The sequence below is a fragment of the Onychostoma macrolepis genome, chromosome 17, assembly GCF_012432095.1.
Source record: "Onychostoma macrolepis isolate SWU-2019 chromosome 17, ASM1243209v1, whole genome shotgun sequence".
Classification (NCBI taxonomy): Eukaryota; Metazoa; Chordata; class Actinopteri; order Cypriniformes; family Cyprinidae; genus Onychostoma; species Onychostoma macrolepis.
The window spans coordinates 31,915,309-31,935,634 of record NC_081171.1 but is presented as its reverse complement, the minus strand read 5'-3'; the positions used below and the strand labels follow the sequence as shown (position 1 = coordinate 31,935,634).

The 20,326-nt window shown below is 42.7% G+C and overlaps 3 protein-coding genes across 5 annotated transcripts in view; 1 reads left to right on the top strand and 2 right to left on the bottom strand.

Annotated features, from left to right (window-relative positions):
* Positions 1-2,251, top strand: part of si:ch1073-416d2.4 (coiled-coil domain-containing protein 42 homolog) — a 5,603-nt gene extending 3,352 nt beyond the window's left edge. The window contains exons 3-8 of the mRNA XM_058748354.1: positions 563-720; positions 843-925; positions 994-1,163; positions 1,246-1,356; positions 1,854-1,970; positions 2,043-2,251. Of these exons, the coding sequence (XP_058604337.1) occupies positions 563-720; positions 843-925; positions 994-1,163; positions 1,246-1,356; positions 1,854-1,970; positions 2,043-2,183 (780 nt within the window). The 3' untranslated portion in view covers positions 2,184-2,251. The remainder of the gene's footprint in view (positions 1-562; positions 721-842; positions 926-993; positions 1,164-1,245; positions 1,357-1,853; positions 1,971-2,042) is intronic.
* Positions 2,252-2,273: 22 nt separating this feature from the next.
* On the bottom strand, positions 2,274-12,129 carry ddx24 (DEAD (Asp-Glu-Ala-Asp) box helicase 24). Of its 2 annotated transcripts, none has more exons than XM_058748349.1 (9): positions 11,973-12,129; positions 10,308-11,040; positions 8,565-8,882; positions 7,986-8,139; positions 6,508-7,017; positions 4,919-4,994; positions 4,391-4,579; positions 3,052-3,181; positions 2,274-2,977 (listed from the first exon to the last, which is right to left on the bottom strand). In XM_058748349.1, exons 2-9 carry the CDS (start codon positions 11,032-11,034, stop codon positions 2,775-2,777), a joined length of 2,307 nt encoding a protein of 768 aa, XP_058604332.1. In that variant the 5' UTR covers positions 11,035-11,040; positions 11,973-12,129; the 3' UTR covers positions 2,274-2,774. The 2 variants fall into 2 exon arrangements, with proteins under 2 accessions (XP_058604332.1, XP_058604333.1); XM_058748350.1 differs by having other exon boundaries at positions 11,963-12,090.
* A 3,290-nt stretch (positions 12,130-15,419) lies between these two features.
* serpina10b (serpin peptidase inhibitor, clade A (alpha-1 antiproteinase, antitrypsin), member 10b) lies at positions 15,420-20,238 on the bottom strand. 2 transcript variants are annotated; one of them, XM_058748352.1, is made up of 6 exons: positions 20,165-20,238; positions 19,148-19,192; positions 18,305-18,908; positions 17,458-17,731; positions 16,218-16,365; positions 15,420-15,766 (listed from the first exon to the last, which is right to left on the bottom strand). In XM_058748352.1, exons 1-6 carry the CDS (start codon positions 20,192-20,194, stop codon positions 15,575-15,577), a joined length of 1,293 nt encoding a protein of 430 aa, XP_058604335.1. In that variant the 5' UTR covers positions 20,195-20,238; the 3' UTR covers positions 15,420-15,574. The 2 variants fall into 2 exon arrangements, with proteins under 2 accessions (XP_058604335.1, XP_058604336.1); XM_058748353.1 differs by lacking the exon at positions 20,165-20,238 and having other exon boundaries at positions 19,152-19,170.
* Positions 20,239-20,326: the final 88 nt, after the last annotated feature.

Genomic DNA, 20,326 nt, shown 5'->3' with positions numbered 1-20,326 from the left:
GAAGTATTAACCCCTATAATAACATCTTCACATTATTTTGTACGACCCATGTTTATATTACAGTACAAAGGGGATCCCCTGCTCTAAATGATCTCTCACTCTTATATGTGACCCTGCAGCACAGAAGCAGTCATAAGCAGCACAGGTATATTTGCAGCAATAGCCAACAATACATTGTATGGGTCAAAATTATACATTTCTCTTTTATGCCAAAAATCATTAGGATATTAAGATCATGTTCCATGAAGATATTTTGTAAATTTCCTACCGTAAATATATCAAAACTTCATGTTTGATTAGTAATATGCATTGCTAAGAACTTCATTTGAACAACTTTAAAGGCGATTTTCTCAATATTTAGATTTTTTTGCTCCCTCAGATTCCAGATTTTCAAATAGTTGCATCTCAGACAAATATTGTCCGATCCTAACAAACCATACATCAATGGAAAGATGATTTATTCAGAAAAACTGATGCTTATGACTGGTTTTGTGGTACAGGGTCACATATGATCCATCAATATTGTGTGATGAAACCACGTCTGAAATGATTCCTCAAACAGACGAAACACAGGGCAGCAAAGTTTGAGAAGTTTGTGGAGGAGAACGAGGTGAAACGCCGCCGTGCGCTGAAGAAGTTCCAGATGGAGAGACAGCAGAAAGAAGTGAAGGAAAAGGAGAAAGAAGAACTCTCCAAACAACTCCAGGACTTACAAGCCAGGTAACTATCTCAGACCGTTTACAGACTCCTGCTATTATGAGAACAGAGTAAAATCCACAAAAAACAAAGTTATTCCCATTCCACAGTGTTATAGTTCAGATGTGTATTACTCTATTCAACAGGCGCCTGTATTTACAAGAGCGAGTGAACAGATACAAGAAATTCGAGGAGTTCCTGATGAAGACTCTGGATTTACTTCCAGACAGTAAGAAGATCTGAACACAGTGGCTCTTCTGGGTTTTCTCTGGAGTCTCAGTGTGTTGTGTGTTGTAGAGTATCTGGGCTACGGGACGGACCTGGTGACGCCGATCATCAGACGCTACGAGACGCTGACGGTCAGCCGGCAGGACCTCCTGCAGCAGTTATCCCGCCTGACGGAGCAGATGAAGTCCAGCCAGAGCCGTCTGGAGGCCCGCAGACAGCAGCACAGCACCTTCAAACTGGTGCGTGACGCGTCATTCAGTGTAGCTGAGAGTACAGAGACGACCAGACTGAAGTGTTGATGTGTTTCTGTTGTTGAGGCAGATGACAAACCAGGAGCTGTCGGAGCGGCAGACGCAGCTGGATCAACTCAAAGAGAAGAACAAACAGCTGGAGATGATGCTCCACATGCACCTGGGCCAGTCCAGAGACCAGGTGTGCTGGAAACCCTCACCTGAGTCTGTTCATCAGATTCTGAGAAATGTGTCTCTGCATCAGTGTCTCAGCAATGGATGCTCTGCAGTGAATGGGTGCCGTCAGAATGAGAGTCCAAACAGCTGATAAAAACATCACAATAATCCACACCACTCCAGTCCATCAGTTAACATCTGGAGAAGACAAAAGCTGAAACACATCCAGCATTAAGATGTTTTTAACATGCTAACTGAACCAAGAAGAAATCCAACTCTGTTTATTGTTCCGGCAGGCCGATTGCTGGAGATCTAGTTCCAGTTTAAATTCTGGTCTCGAGTAACAGGTTTAACAGCATGTTGTTGTTAGAGTCTGAATCACGTCCACTTTCTGTCCAGTCGAACCGCTGTCCCACTGACCTGGCAGTGAATCACGAGTCGTTTACTTGCCTCCAGTCATTAATTAGAGATGGTTTAGCCGTCGAATCCGGGCGCTTGTGATCCTGTGTCTGTGTTTGGTAGGTGGAGGAGCTCGGGAACATCTTGATCGCGGTGAAGAGCCTCGCGGAGCAGTGTCACCTGGGTCACTACGGAGCTCTGGACCTCATGGACACACACACCATGATGGACATGATCAAGGTGATTGATTAGAGTCGTCCTGCAGCACGTGATCAGAAACTCAGTCAAGAACACACTTTTCTGTCTTCAAAGGAATTCATGGTGGAGAAAGCAGACCTGGAGAGGAGAGCCATGAGACTGATGGACAGCAGCGCTGCGACGGTGAAGAGAACGACACCGAAGAAGAAGAAGAGCAGGAGCGGGGTGCTGACCGCTCTCCAGACGCTTCCATAGATCTCCAGCTGTACACACACACACTCATCAGAAGAGCTCTGGATGAATCAATGAATGAATAAGAGTTCATCACACACTGCTGTTCAAATGTTTTTATTCTTCAACATGAAAAATAACTGGTTTATCAGTAACTCTGTGAAATCATTTCAATAATGATGATTTAATAAAGACGGAGATGTTTCAGTTGAATCACTCTGAAGCTCATTTCTACAAGTTTACAAGTCAGCCTTCGACCATCCAGAGAACAAAATCAATCAAAGGACACGAGAGAGAGTAAATGCTTCGGGTGAAAATGGACAGATGAACACAAAACAATCATTAAAATGTAGAAAAATGAAGGGAAATGAATGCACAAGTTTCCCTCAAGGTTTTTTCACTTTAGAACTTACCAATGCATCAGAAAAGTTCTCTAGTTCATTATAAATAATCAGGTCTGTGTTTAATGGCAATCATTTACAGATGAAGCTTGTGTGCTGACAATAGAAACCACTGCAGAGTCATGCCTAGAGATCTCACTAAACGTGCCGTGAAGCAGTTTCCAGCCCTGTCCCTGGAGACGCTCCAGCAGCACAGATGAGGTCAGATCTGCGGTCAGCGCTGGAGTGTGTCGCGGCTCAGGCTGGCCAGCGCCGTGTCGGCTGGGGCGAGGGGCAGCTGCAGTTTCCCCATCTGCGTGGGGTATTTGGTCTTCATCTGCGCTGTGAACACCGGCTGGCAGAGGAGCTGCTTCAGCTGCTTCTTCAGACTCCTGATGAGCTTCTGCTTCTCCCGGTCCTCCTCCTCCTCGCCTCCTCCTGGAACACAGAAGCAGAGCGCATGAGCGAGATCCGGCTCGGAGCGTGAGGACGATGAGCGGCGCAGCTCGTACCCATCAGCAGGTCGTCATCCACGTCTAACTCCAGCGCCTCGGACGCCTGCCGCACCCACGAGTTGTGCTGCTTCTCCCGGCCGTGGAAGTACTCCAGCTTCTCGATCTTCCTGGCCAGAGTCACGCGCTCCTGCAGACGACAAACACGCTGTGAAGCGCAGCACTGCACCAGCACGCACGGCTGGTTATCATTACAGCTCGTGTCATTACGCCGAGGGGTTATTATGAGCATCTTATCTGTGACCCTGGACCACAAAACCAGTCTTTAGTCGCTGGGGTATATCTGCAGCAATAGCCAACAATACATTGTATGGGTCAAAATTATTGATTTTTCTTTTATGCCAAAAATCATTAGGATATTAAGATCATGTTCCATGAAGATATTTTGTAAATTTCCTACCGTAAATATATCAAAACTTAATTTCTGATTAGTAATATGCATTGCTAAGAACTTCATTTGGACAACTTTAAAGGTGATTTTCTCAATATTTAGATTTTTTTGCACCCTCAGATTGTGCAGATTATTGTCTGATCCTAACAAACCATCCATCAATGAAAAGATGATTTATTCAGCTTTCAGATGATGTATAATCTGAATTTCGAAAAATTTACACTTAAGACTGGTTTTGTGGTCCAGGGTCACATATATTTGAAAGAACGGCATAAAGATAACGAGGACCCATGATTTAAACCAAAAAAAAAAAAAGATGTGCACTGATAAATCATTAAGAATAAACACTGATATTTCATAAAAATTTCACATTTGATTTCATGGTGACTTTAGGTGTGCAGAGTTGAACTCCATTAGATGTGTTTCACAGGAATCTAGAGAAGCGTTTTATATGTTCATTCTTTAAGTTAAATGTATATTTGTATCGCTGAGCTTCTATCCAGACATTAATTACAAAAGAATTCATCAGCGCTGCTTCCAACACAACACTCCTCTCTTCAGACGGCCTATTTTCTACTCTTTCGGAGAGCTGTATAAAGCTTTTGTGGATTTGTTTTTCATTTGTTGTTGAGGCAAGTGTGAACGTGAATATGATATTTATTATAATGTCATTTTACAGATCTTTAGTTTCTCTATTCCAGAAGTGTGCGATGGCTGATGCAGACGAGTGTAAAAGCATGTTCATATCGTGGCTGGTGTTTTAACATGTCATCATCTGCTATTTTCATGACGAGGAACAAGTTAAAATAGTATTAAAGAGCGATTTAAAAACATAAATCAGGTTTTTAAAGTGTGTTTCAGATAAAAACACTTTGCGGTAACAATCCTGTAAGAGAACCTAACCAGCACAACGGACTAGAACATGTGACGAGGAGCTATCGCTGGTACCTTGATGGCGCTCATGCAGAGGCTCTGCACGGGGAACACAGGCAGGTCCTCGCTCTTCCCCAGCGTCCTGCAGATCCTCCTGAAGTTGATCAGGTCGTCAGGGCCGATGAGCAGCAGACTCAGGCCCTCTCTGGCGGCGCGCGCGGTGCGTCCGCTGCGGTGGACATACGTCTCAGACGTGCGAGGGACCTGCGGCCCAGACAGAGACACATTCAGATGAGGACAACAGACAATAAAATATGCTTCACGTATACAAAGAAAACAAGTAGATAGAATAGAAAAAGAATATAGAAAGCTAGTGTTAAGGGTTTTTTTTTTTTTTTTAAAGAAAAGCAGTTTGTAAAGAATTAGAATAGAGCGTGCTAGAGTTCGAGGGTCAGATAAAGATGGAAGAGGTGTGTTTTGAAGACGGCTCAGGACTCAGCTGCTGGGATTGAGTTGAGCAGGTCATTTCATCAGGAGGAACATTTAATTTAAAAGTCAAAAAACAAGAGACAAGGCTGCGCCCCGAGCGGCGCGAGGGTGTACCTGATAGTGAATGACGTGCTGGACGCCGGGGATGTCCAGGCCTCGAGCGGCGACGTCTGTGGTGAGCAGCACACAGCTGAGAGAGGACAGAAACACCGATATGACTACTGTATGCTAACACCCACCTCTCAAAGCAGTAAGACTTATACTTCTAGGGAATATTATACTACAGAGACATGTTTTCTGTATACAGTTCTGATGTACAGCATCTTATTTGACAAAAAAGTAAAAATGCAATGTTTTGTTGTAGATCGCTGTTTTAATGAGTACACTTTAAAAGTTGATTAAATTGTTAAAGTTTTGTTAATTCATTCCAGTTGACACCATTTTTTGATGATAAATTTGGTTTTAGTCAGAAAATAAAATGTACATAATTTATTACATTAATTCTGATCATAGCTTGTCTTGAAAAACAAAACAAAAAGAGTTTGACGTTCGTCGTCGGAGAAGTCACACGGCAGGACTCCCAGAATACCGTCAAGGTCAAATCTGATCGCAACGGCCATTAATCAGCTGTCGGTGAACATGTCAAACCAGCGATCAAAGACTACAGATTTTAGCCTAGGATTATAGGAATCTTTAAGGATTTTCAAAATTTGTCTCAGACGACCAAATCGTGGCCAAATTCGCACCGTGTGAGCCGAGAGCTGTCCGGTGCAGGGGAAGACTACAACCGATTAAACGACTGAAGTGTTTAGTTGTTGGATGTAATAATGAATACAGCAGTCGTCATTAACTCCCGACATCTGAGCCGCTGAAGACGCAGAGGATTAACGGTAGTTTGGTTTTGAAGGGAAAGCGCCGATCCCGATCTACATAAATGCGTCCATGTTCGCGCGAATCATAGCAAGAAGTGAGTTTAAGGGTTTTTATGAATCTTTGCAAATCGCCTTTCCTAATAATGAGCTAGTTAGCCAGTTTCACAGCTAAAGTAAACAGCATATGTATGTCTATGGTAAACAGTACTGCTCGTCACCCGGAAGAGAGGGGCGGAGTCAGCAGAGCTCATTAGCATTTAAAGCAACATGGACTAAAAATCGGCTTGCTGAAAACAGAGCTGATTTTGACAGGGTAAAGAAGGTGTTTTTTACACTACCATTGAGAAATTAACAAAATTATGTTATAGACTTTTAATTAAGACCCTAAAGAATCATATCAACTTGTGGAAAATGGGCATCCGATGACCCCTTTAAAGTAGAGTTCATTAGTGCAGCAAAACACTGTATCATTGCTGTTGATAAGCGCCACCTGCTGGCAGAGAGTGCACCTGCGTCTCATTCAGCTCGTCTGCTGCTTCCTTCAGATGTGTTTTTGCTATATTTCAATTTCACAAAGAAACATGCAGCAATAGCCTAATAAAAGGACACCTTTGCATTTACTGTATAATGTATTCAACCTCATTTTGTTGAGAAAATCTAAATCGTGACTCGTTACATCCCTACTTAAAACCATTTTTATCTGGTGAAAATACTAGAGTCCTAATCATTTTGGCCACGGCTGTAATGATCATGAGTAACACGATACGGACCCCATCGCGCTAGTGTTCTGGAGTGTGTGGCGCCGCTCTAGCGGGACAGACCTCCCCTCACCTGTCCTTCTCAGCGAAGCGCTCCAGGTTCTTCAGCCGCTGCTTCTGGTGCATGTTAGCGTGCAGCGGCAGAGGAGCGCAGTCCAGGATCAGCAGCAGCGCGCTCAGACGCTTGATGCAGTCGATGCTGTTGGCGAACACCATGCTACGGCCGGGATACTGCTGCAGGAAGTAGTACAGGAACAGGTCCTTCTCCTCCTTGGTGCAGTTGATGCGCGTCTCCGTCAGCGTCTCCACCGTGGCCTGCTTGCGCGTCAGGTCGATGACTTTGGGCTTGTCTTTGATGCCCACCTTCTCCATGAGGAGCTGCAGTCTGCTGCGCTCGGTCTTCTTGCGCTTCTTCTGCTGCAGGCGCGCCGGCAGGCCGTGCTCCAGCGTCAGCGTGGCCGAGAACACAAACGTCTGCCTGCTGGGGTTAAACTGGGACGTGTTGAGCATCTCCAGCAGGTTCTGCAGCTCCGCGAAGTGTCCCTTCTCCACCATGCGGTCGGCCTCGTCGATCACCAGACACCTGAGGAGATGAACCATGTGACGCAGAGCTGCACCATTAATCGTTAAAAGATCGCGATCTCGAATCAAACACCAGCGTCTATTAAATCTTTAAAAAACATCAGACTGGAACATTCAAATATGTGTTTGCTCTGCCGCTGACATGTTTAATACTGGGATGAAAGTCTATAGTTCGGATATCAGCGGAGCACTAAGCAGCGACAGGTGACTGTTAAAACATGTATTTGTCATTGAATCGTTCATTCAAGAGATTCGTTCAAAAACGTGGATTCATCCAGTAATGAAACAAGAAGTATTTATCACAGTATATATACACATGCAGTCAAACCAAAATGTATTCAGACACCTTCAGCATTTCTCACATTATACCACAGTTTATTCGCTATAGTTTAGAAAATGGTGATAAAATATGAGAAGAGCTCAGAGTTAAACTGCGTCAGAACAAACTCATCTTGATAATGTCAGATAACTTTGATAGAAAGGTATGCAATGAATTCAGTTGAATAGCTGTCAGCTGTTATATTCAAGAACACAATTAGATGAAACCAGTTTAGCTCAAACAATTACCAAGAAATGCTTCATTTTGTTCAGTCTGTGTGTAAAAAGATCACATTAGCAATTAAAGAAAAAACACTTCAGCAAAACATGCTCAGGTCAAAGTGTCTGAATCATTTATCAGTTTTACTGCTAGTCCACTGTATGAAGCATTTGTGGGTATAATATGTCACAGTTTACTTTATTTTGCTATCCTCACTTACATAAACTATAGTGTCCTGCACCCGCTAGTAAAAAAAATATCAAAAATTATATCTGCTGTCTGAATACTTTTTGGTTTGACTGTAAATATATATATACACATATATTAATGTGTTAAGCAATTCATTAATAAACAGTTTTAAACAGACTGCAGCATTATTTTAGGTTCAGAATGGTGTTTATCTGAGCGAGTGTGTTTGCGCAGGAGTGTACCGCAGCTGGCGCAGGTTCTGCAGGTGCGGCTGCTTCTCTCGGATCATCTCCCACAGGCGTCCCGGCGTACCGATCACGATCTCCGGCCGGCGCATCAGAACCCGCTGCTGCTTCTGCGGAGCCATCCCTCCGACCACGACCGCCGTCCTGACCCCTGCTCAACCACAGCACCACATGATGACCGGGAACACGGCTAATGCACATAACCTGTTTACATGCGCTCTCGATCGTGTTAGTAAAGGAATAAACCACCCCTTCAATCTGATCGAGCTCAGTCGGATCGATTAAGGTGTTCACATGAAGGCTTTTCAGTCCGACTGACGGATTCTTTGGCTGCATGTAAACGTAGCCAATGATTGGGGTTTCTAATGTATTTACTTTAACTGCTCATGTAATGCCAACAGTAAGACTCATTTGTGGTCAAAATTAGAATTCAAATTCAGCCAGAGCTGTAGAAATGTGTTAATTAAGGGATTAAGAGGAGACGCGAGTCAGGACGCTCTTGTAAAAGAAGTATTATCATTATATTCTTATCTAGACATCAGCATTGCCTGCGTGAGTGTTTGTCAGCGCACTGACCGGTGAAGCGGGCCACAGCATCGATGTGGTGTTGGACCTGAACGGCCAGCTCTCTGGTGGGGGTGAGGATGAGGCCGAGCAGCGGCGGCTGCTGTGTGTTCGTCTGTGTTTGACCAGTAGCTGCGACTCCCTCCTCCTCCTCTTCAGCAGACGCGGCTCCGCTCTCCTCCTGCGGCTCCTCGCCGTCTCGCAGATACAGGCTCTCCACACGCGTCTCTGCGTCATCGGCTCTGGTCGTCTGCTCGCCGGCCGCCGCTTTCCTCCACTCCAGGATGCTGTGGATCATGGGAATCCCGAAACACAGCGTCTTCCCGCTGCCTGCAGACAACACACACACAAACTGAGAACCACCGACTGCCCCGGATCAAGTGCTCAACAGCCCTGGAGCTTTTGATGGACGATGTCTGATATCTTAGAGAGCAGGGTGACCGATCGCTGATATAAAGCCAAAACAATAAACCTGTATCTCACAACATTTAGGCTAACTTAACAATAGTGAATAGTGAATAACAAATGCATAATAACTGCATTGAAAAGGACATTAAGACAGACAATCTTTAACACTTTTTGGTTTACAGGCATGCAAGCTTTGTGGGGAAATACAGGGAAAAAAGCAGTTATTTTTTTAACTGTTCCCATTAATGCACAACACATGCTGCATATAATGCAAGTCAACAGATTTTACTAATAGAGCTATCAATCTCTCTGGAAAAATAATGATGCTGCCATCTTTCTGAAGTCATTTTCACCCTCCTGTAATTTGGCTCCAAATCTCAGGTGAAAATTGTTATTTTGACCCCCCTCTACAAAATAGTGCAGTACTCAGTAAATACAGCAGTGTCCAAAATGATTCGAGCACTAGTGTTTTCAGCAGCTGAACATGGTTTTAAGTCAGTTATTTCTATCTTCTGCTGGAGTGTGTCAGGAGGAAATATCAGTTTACATTTCCAAACATTCAATTAGCCATTAATTGTAATAATCCAGTGAGATTTTAGTGATCTGATCATCATCAGTCTGTCTGGAATGACATGAAGAAACAGAACAAACTGAGACTAAATCCAGAAGAACTGCATCTCAAGACGCTTCAAGAAACCTCCTGCGAAGCTCCTGAGAAACTCTGCTCAAGTGCAGCGAGGACAAAACCTGCTTTAAACACAAAGGATGCCCACCAAATGTTGATTTCATTTAGTTAATAGAAGTTAATTGATAAAGAAAATCTATTTTTGAGAGCATCCTCATTTTACAGCAGTGCCTAAATCTGTTCACAGCGCTGTAGCTTCGCAGGAGGTTTCTTGAAGCGTCTTGAGATGCAGTTCTTCTGGATTTAGTCTCAGTTTGTTCTGTTTCTTCATGTCACTCCAGACAGACTGATGATGATCAGATCACTAAAATCTCACTGGATTATTACAATTAATGGCTAATTGAATGTTTGGAAATGTAAAGTGATATTTCCTCCTGACACACTACAGCAGAAGATAGAAATAACTGACTTAAAACCATTTTAGCTGCTGAAAACACTAGTGCTCTAATAATTTTGGACGCCGCTGTATTCATCCATGACATTTAATAATCTGCCTTTCTTCTTCACTTATATATTTCTTTCACCAGAAGAAAATCACAACTGGTTGAGTCGACACAGAATGACCCTCAGTCTCTTGATTCTACAGTATTTTCAGAAATGAAGGCTCAGTAGACAGACAGCAGAGAGAGCGAGCGTGCTGGTGTCGGTCAGCGGTCTCTCACCGGTCTCGGCCGCTCCCAGGATGTCCAGTCGGTCTCTGATGGCCGGCGGCAGCGCCAGGGCCTGGATCGGCGTCGGTGCTGAAAACCCCAGCGTGCTGAGAGCAGTTAACACCGGCGCAGGAACGAACAGGTCCTTCCAGGCTGACACGTCTGCGCTCGCAACCTCCGCCGGCCGGCTCCAGTTCCTGCTCTTCTTCTGAGACGGAGGAGGCACGCCGGGCTCGGACCCAGCTTCTGACGCATCTGCAAGCACCTTCTTCTTCTTCTTACGCGGCTTCTTCTTCTTCTTCTTCTTGGACGGTTTGTGTTGTGTGTCTGGAGTCAGGTCAGGACTCTCTTCCTCTGAATCCCGCTCAGCTTCCACCGTCTCCTCCAGAACAGACACGTCCTGAGGTTCCTCGTCCGCTTTGAGTTTCTTCTGCTTCTTTTTCTTCTTTCTATCGGGTTTTTCTTCTACATCTTCCTCTACAGGCTGCAGCTGCTCTTCGGCTTCTCTCTCGCTAGCTTTTCTCTTCTTCTTGGCTTTGCTGGTGGTGTTTGCGGGCTGCTGCGCGGTGATGGTCTTCTCCGGCTCCACCAGCGAGTAATCGGTCAGCTCCTCGAAACACACCAGCCCGTCCAGACCATCGTCAGAGAACAGACTGGGGTCCACATTCACCGCCTTCCACTGGCCCTTCACCACCACCCCTCTCTTGGAGGAGATCAAGCGAGGCTTCTTCACCTTCATCGTCTCCTGCAGACAGACAGACAGACAGTAACTGCGGCGCTCTCATTTTACATCTATGGCACTGATTCTGTTGGTGTTTGATGCTGGTTGTATTTGCCACCGTGGACCACAAAACCAGTCATAAGGGTCGATTTTTTTAAATTGAGATTCATGCATCATCTGAAAGCTGAATAAATCATCTTTCCATTGATGTATGGTTTGTTGGACAATATTTGTCTGAGATACAACTATTTGAAAATCTGGAATCTGAGGGTGCAGAAAAAATCTAAATATTGAGAAAATCTCCTTTAAAGTTGTTCAAATGAAGTTCTTAGCAATGCATATTACTAATCAAAAATTAAGTTTTGATATATTTATGGTAAGAAATTTACAAAATATCTTCATGGAACATGATATTAATATCCTAATGATTTTTGGCATAAAAGAAAAATGTATAATTGTGACCCATACAATGTATTGTTGTCTATTGCTACAAATATAGCTGTGCTGCTTATGACTGCTTCTGTGCTGCAGGGACACATATGTTAATGTGTTGTAACCTGTTGATGTTTGTTTGTATTTCTTCATTATTGTTGTTGATCACTGAAGAGTTGCCACAGATACAAAAATAATTTCCGGAAGGACAATAAACTATACTAACTAACATGGTACAGTGATGGTAATACCGTGGATTCACACATGATGCACACCATATTTATTTACACCGGTATTTATATGTCAGCATAAAGATATTTCATAACAAAACATACGCAAAACAAGGTAATATCAGTGTATTTATGGCAGTGCAGCGCAGTAAATGCTGTCATAAAACCCCTACAACAAACAGAGCGACAAACTATTACATTAGACAAAACTCACTCTGATAACATGCGACTCATATCAACACGAGTATTTAACAATATTAATAATAAATAAAGGTAAATCTTACGCTCTGTTACCTGTGTTGGGTTAACAGCAGTCGCTCACGCACATGCACAGCACAAGGACGCGGCCATGATGGACATGACGTCAGAGAGAACCCACCAATCACAGAGACTGTCCTCAGCACGTGGTAGTGATGGCCGCTTACGAATCACTGCTTCGTGAAGCTTCGAAACGTTTGTGAATCATTTGTTCGGAGCGCGCAGACGGACAAAGTCACGTGATTTCAGTAAACGACGCTTCGTTACGTCATGGTTCGCCGCTGGGGGGCAGAGGTGAACCCGTGAAGCATCGCCCCCCAGCAGCGAACCATTGAGCCAGCGTCTATGGTTTTTACCTGATCTCGGATCAGTTTTAGACATTTTTAATGAGATTTGTGTAATTAAAAGGATGAGAAGTAGTTAATAGTTTCTTAGTATATGTCCATAAAACAAACAAAGCAAGCCCTGCAAATTAATATAAAACATTTTTAAAAACCACATATTATATATACACTTCATATTTAATGGTAGCCTGTTTTATTATTTTTATTGCATTTTATGTATTATGTATTAAAGCCGTTGTTATGCATGTTTCAGCCTGAGTTTGTGTTGCATGTACACAGTTTGGACCAGCAGACACCCGCGTGCGGTGCTTCGAGCGATTCGAAACACTGAATCATTTTGCGAAGCTATTGGTTCAATTGATTCGAAGCTTCGAAAAGGTTCGTTTCTCCCATCACTACCACGTGGAAGCACTTTGATGTTTTCCAATCCTGTTATATGTAGAATTTTTTACTTGGAGAAAAAAAGAAACAAATTAACTAAAAATAACAAACAAAACAAAATAAATGGGATAAAGTGTAATGTTTGAGTTTACTCTAGGGGGTGCACACTGAATCTCCAAGTTTATTAGTTTAAATCTAACCTAAATCCTTATTTTGAAATCACATACGACTGTAATTGCTCTATCCCTTATGGAAATTGACCATGGTTTTATTATAGTAAAGTTGTAATAACCATGTTTTTTTGGCATATTGATTACCATTTGTATATAACCACAGTTTTACTACATGGTTAAACTATGGTTAGTGTAGTAAAACCATGGTTAATTTGTGCCTACCATGATAACTATAGTAACCATGTTTTTGTTGTTGTTGTTTGTTTGTTTTTTTTGTGGTAAATTCATGGTTAATTTTCGTGAGGGGTATCTTTAACAGCGATGAGTAAAGGAACAGCGCAGATTTTTATCCTGAATTGAGGATTACATTTTTCCTGTCCAGCTTGAGACATTTGTACGAATCTTTTAAATCTATTATATTCACCGTTTTCTAGATATAAACGGAAACCTGTTTCTGCAACGTTAATGAATATTATAACTGAATATTATTTGTCATCCTGTAATCCCAGTCGACTGTGATTGGTCCATCTGAAGAGCGATGAGAAAAGTAACAGCGGAGTTACACCCGAGTAATAACACGGTAAGATTTACCAGACGGTAACATAAAAATACACAGAGATGTGATACATTTGGTGAATCACTATATTATATATATATATATATATATATATATATCAGAACTATATGAGAGCATGCTCATGCTTTTACATAACACTATCACAGCTGTGTTGGTTATAAAAGGCCATGCTGCTGAGAGGTTTGTGAATGTAGCTCCGTGTAGCTTCACTTTTCTGTTGAATCTCTATCTTACTATCACTCTCTATTGTTTAAAGTGATAAAATATAACTTAATTCCCACCATATTTCTGATATTATCTATCAAACTAATTTGGTTGTTTGAATTTAATCTAAAACCGAGAGTGCAGCACGTTAGCATCTGTTAGTTGGTTAGCTTAATTCGCGTTTCCATTCGCGTCTATTACTGTTTTCTTTCTTTCTTTTTTTTCCTCGCTCCATTTTTCACTAGTTCATCAAACAACAGTGGTAAGTCAGAATCATTCATCAATCACGGTGAGTAATGGCTTCTTCTCCTGCTACTGCTGTTTGCCACATGTACAGTTTATCTGTCTCTGTCAGCAGCGAGGGATTCACATGTGATAAATGCAGGGAAATAGTTAGGCTGACAGAGAAGGTTTTAGAACTAGAGACACGCATCCAAACTTTAGTCGATGACAGTAAGAATGTGAGGGCTGTAGATACTGCTTTGGATGCGACTAGCTCAGGGAGTCCTGTACATTGTTCGGTTTCGGTTGAGCCCGTGCAGCAGGGCAACTGGGTGACTGTGAGGAGGCCTAGTCGCGGGTCAAAACACCACTCTTCCGTTCCGATCAGAACATCAAACAGGTTCTCCCCACTCAGTGACGCACCCACTGAGAAACCTGACGAAAGTGCTCTAGTTATTGGCGATTCTATTGTACGGAACGTGAAAATAGAGACACCAGCCACCATTGTTTACCAGGAGCCAGAGCGCCTGACATCTTGGCAAATTTAAAAGTGCTGGCTAATGCTAAACGTAAATTCACTAAGATTGTTATCCACGTCAGCGCTAATGATGTTCGACTTCGCCAGTCGGAAATCACCAAAAATAATGTTAAAGAGGTGTGTGAACTTGCAAGTACGATGTCAGACACTGTAATATGCCGAAAAGGTAGTTTCCTCATAATTATATTCCTTCTTAGAGAAAAATGGTATCTGTGAGGAATTCCAGTCAGGATTTAGATCGTATCATAGCACTGAGACTGCTCTCATTAGAGTTACAAATGACCTGCTTCTATCATCTGATCAACAACTCATATGCAACTATTACAGAAGGTTCAAACGCTCACTGATGCTCCAGAAGGAAAAAACATGCATTAAGAGCCGGGGGGTGAAAAGTTTTTGAATTTGAAGAACATGGTAACTTATTTTTTACTTATTTTGTCTTCTGGGAAACATGTAACTATCTTCTGTAGCCTCTGAAGGGCAATACTAAATGAAAAAATATGATATTTAGGCAAAATAAGAAAAATGTACACATCTCCATTCTGTTCAAAGGTTTTCACCCCCCGGCTCTTCAGGTCAGTACTAAATAAACAATAACATGCATTTTGTATGATCCCTCTTATTTTAAAACCATATTTGGAAGTGGCTCAGAACGGATGCAAAAAAATCAGTTGTGTATATGAGGATATTACCAGTGACAGGATGATTGATAGGTTGGTTTATGGTGACAGACTGCAACTATTAGCACATTTTATGATGTGTTAGTACGTCCCAAAGCCTCTTTGCTCTTCAATTTCAAACTCAAAAGTATCCACTTTTTATTGCATAGTGTATACAGGCGGATTGTGACGCAGCATGAATGCAGGCCACGTGATTCTGACACAGTTTTGAGTTTGCTGATGACAGCGCTGTGGGATGGTTTCTGTTCCAGCAGGCAAGACTGAACGTCTAAACACTAAGAAGATGCTTACTGATTCAGTACAGGCGTGCGAGCCCTTCTCACCTGTGACCGTCAGCGGAAATAAAGTAGACAGACTGCAAACGGCACTATTTCCTCACTTTATTTCTTACAATACAATGTGCTTATCCACACAGTGTTCACCGAGTGCACAATTTGTGTGTGTTTGGTAATGTTTTCTGTCTGAAGTATTACTCTGTTAGTGTGCGTTTGGCCCTGTGCTGCTGTGCATCTCCACAGCTTAGTTCTGTGTGGGGTCAATCACTCTGCCCATGAACAACAGGCTAGAAGTGGCTTCATGGTACAGAAAGAAGAAGAAGGGCCTGTTGATGATGAAGGTGGCTGGCAGAGAGTAAGCCGTGATTCCCACTGATGTGACCGCGGCTGCAGTCGTGCCCTTCTCATCCACCTCGACGACGGCTTTATGCAGCACCTGCACACACACACACACACACACACACCAGATGAGTCCTCTGCACAATCTGACTTTGCTGCAGCAGAACAAACTGCTGGTTTCTCCCAAGGTTTTTTTCTCCATTCTGTCACTGATGGAGTTTTGGTTCCTTGCCGCTGTCGCCTCTGGCTTGCTCAGTTGGGGACACTTAATTTTCAGCAATATCCTCAACTTGATTTCACAGATACTATTTAAACTGAACTGAGCTGGACGATGACGTCACTGAATTCAATAATGAACTGCCTTTAACTGAAAATTGAGTGTTTACTATTGTCCTTCTGTATTATTACGCACTATTTTCCTATTTGATACTGTAAAGCTACTTTGACATAATTTGTATTGTTAAAAGGGCTATATAAATAAAGATGACTTGACACACACACACACACACACACACACACAGTGCTGTCAGCGGCTGTAATGCAGTCACCTGTGAGACTTTCAGATGTGCGTCTTTGCTCAAACCCGTCAGGTTGGCTGAATGGAGGAAAACGCTGCTGAGGCCCAGATGTGGCAGGATCTCATGCAAGTCGTACGACTGCTCCATCTTGAACTTGGGCAGATGAATCTCCATTTTGCTGAGAGACAGTACAACAATGTATAAAAGTAAATCATGATGTTTGAACTAGAGGTTAAATAAAGAGTTCCACCAAATATGAGCTTTCATTTATTCTCCCGTTGGTCTTTCCCGATAACAGCAGCAGCTCATAGTGTGATGTTTGAGTCCTGCACCACCGTTCTAATGATGCTTTGAATCTTTGAGATGACCTTATCTCATCAGTTTCATTCACCGATATGATGCTGCTGTGGTGAAAATGGTCTTTGTTTTGTGTTTATCAGGGTTTTGGAGGAACGCAAGGGAGAATAAATGCTGACACACACACTAATAGAGTGCAAAGTAAGAAGCAGCTCTTCAGCCGGATGCACACTGTATGATTTATAATAGTACTTCATGATTATTGCTAGTCAGACTGTATGAATATGATCCTCGTCACACTGCGGGATCTCAGTCGTCATCAGTGTGACTGTACGACAGTAAAAACAGACGTATGCAAGAAGACTCGTTCAGAGTTTTAAGTGTATCCGTGTTATGTTCAATGATGGCGAGCCACATCCACACGCAGAACTGAAATGGTGGCTAGCAAACGAAAACAATCTCTAGTGTTCATTTTAATCATGGCATAACGAAGACGATGTGTGTAGAGCAAATGTTTTGTTGTTGTATTGTAGAGTTAACAACAGTTATCGCAAGCACTGTAATGTTTAAAGCAAATGTCTTAACAAATGTCAGTAAACCAGATTTTAAAACGAGCGGTTCATTCATAAATCCGTGAGGTCACTGTGGAAATACAACCAGAAGACAGAAGACAACAAACGCAGTGCTAAAAAGGGCTACATAAGGTCAATAGGACTGTTTTAGACCCTACTCTGAAGTAGGAGCTAATTTAATTCACCCAAACGGAGTTCCTAGAACTAAATACGTTCCTAGTTCCTGCGGTGCCAACACGCCAAAAAAGCGGGAACTTCCGCCAATAGTTCTAGGAATTCTGAAAAAGGTTCCTCCGGTGCGAAAGCCCCCAAAGACTACAGATTTTGGACTAGTATCTTTCAGGATTTGCGAATGGAGGCTAGTATCGTACAGCGTGCACCGGCTGAAGGTTGCGGCTCACATGCGTCTCATGTTTTTGATCCAGCGGTGGAATCGCTCTGCGCTGATCTCGTCGTCGATGGCGGTATAGTCGGCCGCGGCGTCGGGCAGGACGATGAGCAGTGCCACCCCGCCACGGTACGACAGACGCAGCACTCGAGCGCGCAGCTCGGCATCTTCAGTCGTGGAGAATCTGTCCTCCTTCACCATCATGGGAACTTGAACGATGTTGTACTTGTCCACATAGAAGCGACTCATTTCTGTGCTGTTGGGGTCGAACGGACGATCCCAGTCACCTTGAGAACAAAGAGTTTTACATCAAATCCCAGTTGTTTAAAGCAGTTTCTACATGCATAGAAACTAGGGCTGCGACGAAAAATCGATGCAGAATCGATTCGTGGATTGATTCTGAGCTCTTCTGCATACATCAGGATTCTCTCTGGAATGGATTCTGAGCTTATATTTTAACAGCAGATGGCGCTCTGCTCTAGTGTTTATCCGCACACTCAAACGCTGATGAAGAAGAGCGCTGAAGAGCACTTGTGTGTTCGGCTGAGTCTGTAATCTCACCTCGGCTCAGAATGCTTTTACGACGCCAGATTAATGTAAACACAGCGCACTGTGAACACCCTTGTAACTCGCTTCAACCTTTTCGAATCTTATGAATGATTATTTTAGGTTGGAGTGTGTGTAAGGATTTGTAAACGAGCAGAGTACGGCTGATTCTGGAGCATGCAGCATTCAAAACTAACCTCAGCATCCACTCCAGAAAGAATCTCCATGCATTCGGAAAATCTCAGAACCGATGCCGAGTCATTTCTCAATTTGCGATGCATGGATTTATTTTCCCAGCCCTAATAGAAACCCACCCTGAAAGAAAATGGTGTTGAGGAGCATCATGTGCGTCAGCGGCTCGATGCTCGTCACCATTTCGTTCACTTTGCCGCTGGTCTTTCTGCTCACATACTCGTTGATGGTGCTCTTGCTGAGCTCTGTCTTACTGAAATCCACATTGTTCACATCGGCACCGAAGAACGTCTTTATCTGATCGCTGAAGGCTCTCTCGACGTTAAAGCGCTCGTCTACGAAGAGTGCTGTGCCCTGCTCCATGTGCAGTTTTCCATCCTGCGAGATGTTCTTCTGCAGCTGCTCAAAGAGCTTTGGGATGAGCGTCGCGTCTCCAGTCCTGTCCAGAGAGTCCAGATTCAGTCCCTTCATCATCTGACTGTGCGTCGAGCCCTTGGCGGCCAGTAAGAGCGTGGCGAAAGACGTGGAAATGCTCAGCGGTGAGAAGAAGATGTTTTTGTCATGATAACTTGATATCTTGCGATAGAGGTTCATGGCAAAGTCAATATTTTTGAAGGCCAGATCCGTGACATCAGGAGTTTTGGGCTCTTGACTTTTAAGAACGCACAGAAAACCAGAGGAATAAATGAGGGCGAACAGCACCCTTAACTCCATTTTGTAATTGACCTGGAGATACAAAAATACAACAGCTTATATTGAGTTTTAATTATTCTAGCGCAACGTTGCTTCATATTAAGACACACAAGGACCTGCAATTCATCACTCTTCCCTCTGATCTTTACTGAAGGATTTCCATAAGTACTAAAAGCAACAAACATGGTGGCAAAACACTGAACAATAAAATGAGCCCTAACATCTGAAAATGTAAACTATAAACACACACATAAAGTAACATGCATACTCACTGACAGGCTGCAGTGGAAGATCTTTTCCCGTCTGTTGTGTTCTGACTGTTTGCAGAGACAAAGTTCAGTGTGCATTAGAGGTTATCTATTAACAATAAAACATTTTGAGACCGGTCTGAAACAGATCAGTGATGGCAGACCATCAGGTTATTCGCACTTGTTTAAATTTTCAGTTTCAGTTTTGATGAAATCTTAAGTACTTGGGAATGATAACTGTTCTCATCCTAAGGCCATTCAAGATGTAAATGAGTTTGTTTCTTCATGGGAACAGATTTGGAGAAATGTATCACTCCATCACTTGCTCACCAATGGATCAGGTTTGAATTTAAAAGGTCTCAATTATGTACAGTATTTGTTTCTTACAAACGCAGCTTTTGTCTTCTCCAGATGTTAACTGATGGACTGGAGTGCTGTGGATTATTGTGATGTTTTTATCAGCTGTTTGGACTCTCATTCTGACGGCACCCATTCACTGCAGAGCATCCATTGCTGAGCATTTTCAGCAAATTAGTTCCTTTTTTGGTGAACTATTCCTTTAAGAATGATTGTAGGAAAATTGCTGTAATTTCATTCAGACTTTAACAGATATTCATATCTACAGGTCATCAACTTAATAGGATAGTTCGGCCAAAAAAATTCTGTTATCGTTTACTCGCCCTCAATTTTACATAGTCAGGACAAATCACAGAGAAATGAGAATGTTCGACTTTGTACATTGTGTATTCTTTTTTCTTTAAATATTTTTTTTGTATATTGTTATTTCCTATTTACTTATCCCATTTTTATTCTTTTTATTATCTGTCTCTTGTCTTGTCTTGTCACGGTCATTCTGTTTGTACTGTGGAAGGTTCTGTCACTAAAACAAATTCCTCGTATGTGTAAACATACCTGGCAATAAAGCTCTTTCTGATTCTGATTCTTTCAATTGGATATGATTTTAATGTGGGAATGTTTCACAGTTTTGACTGGTTTCTGGGAGTATAATTTTGACACAGTACATCTCTCCATCATGCTTACTTGTACACTGCCGCAGCTGTATGACGGCATTCAGACAGAGTCGTTCTTCTTTCCTCTTCTTTCAATCTTGAATGAAACTCCAGCGCTAAATGCTGAAGGAACATCTGACGTCTTCAAGAGACTTGCAGAATCAAAATATTCCACAGAGAAGAAACAAACAAC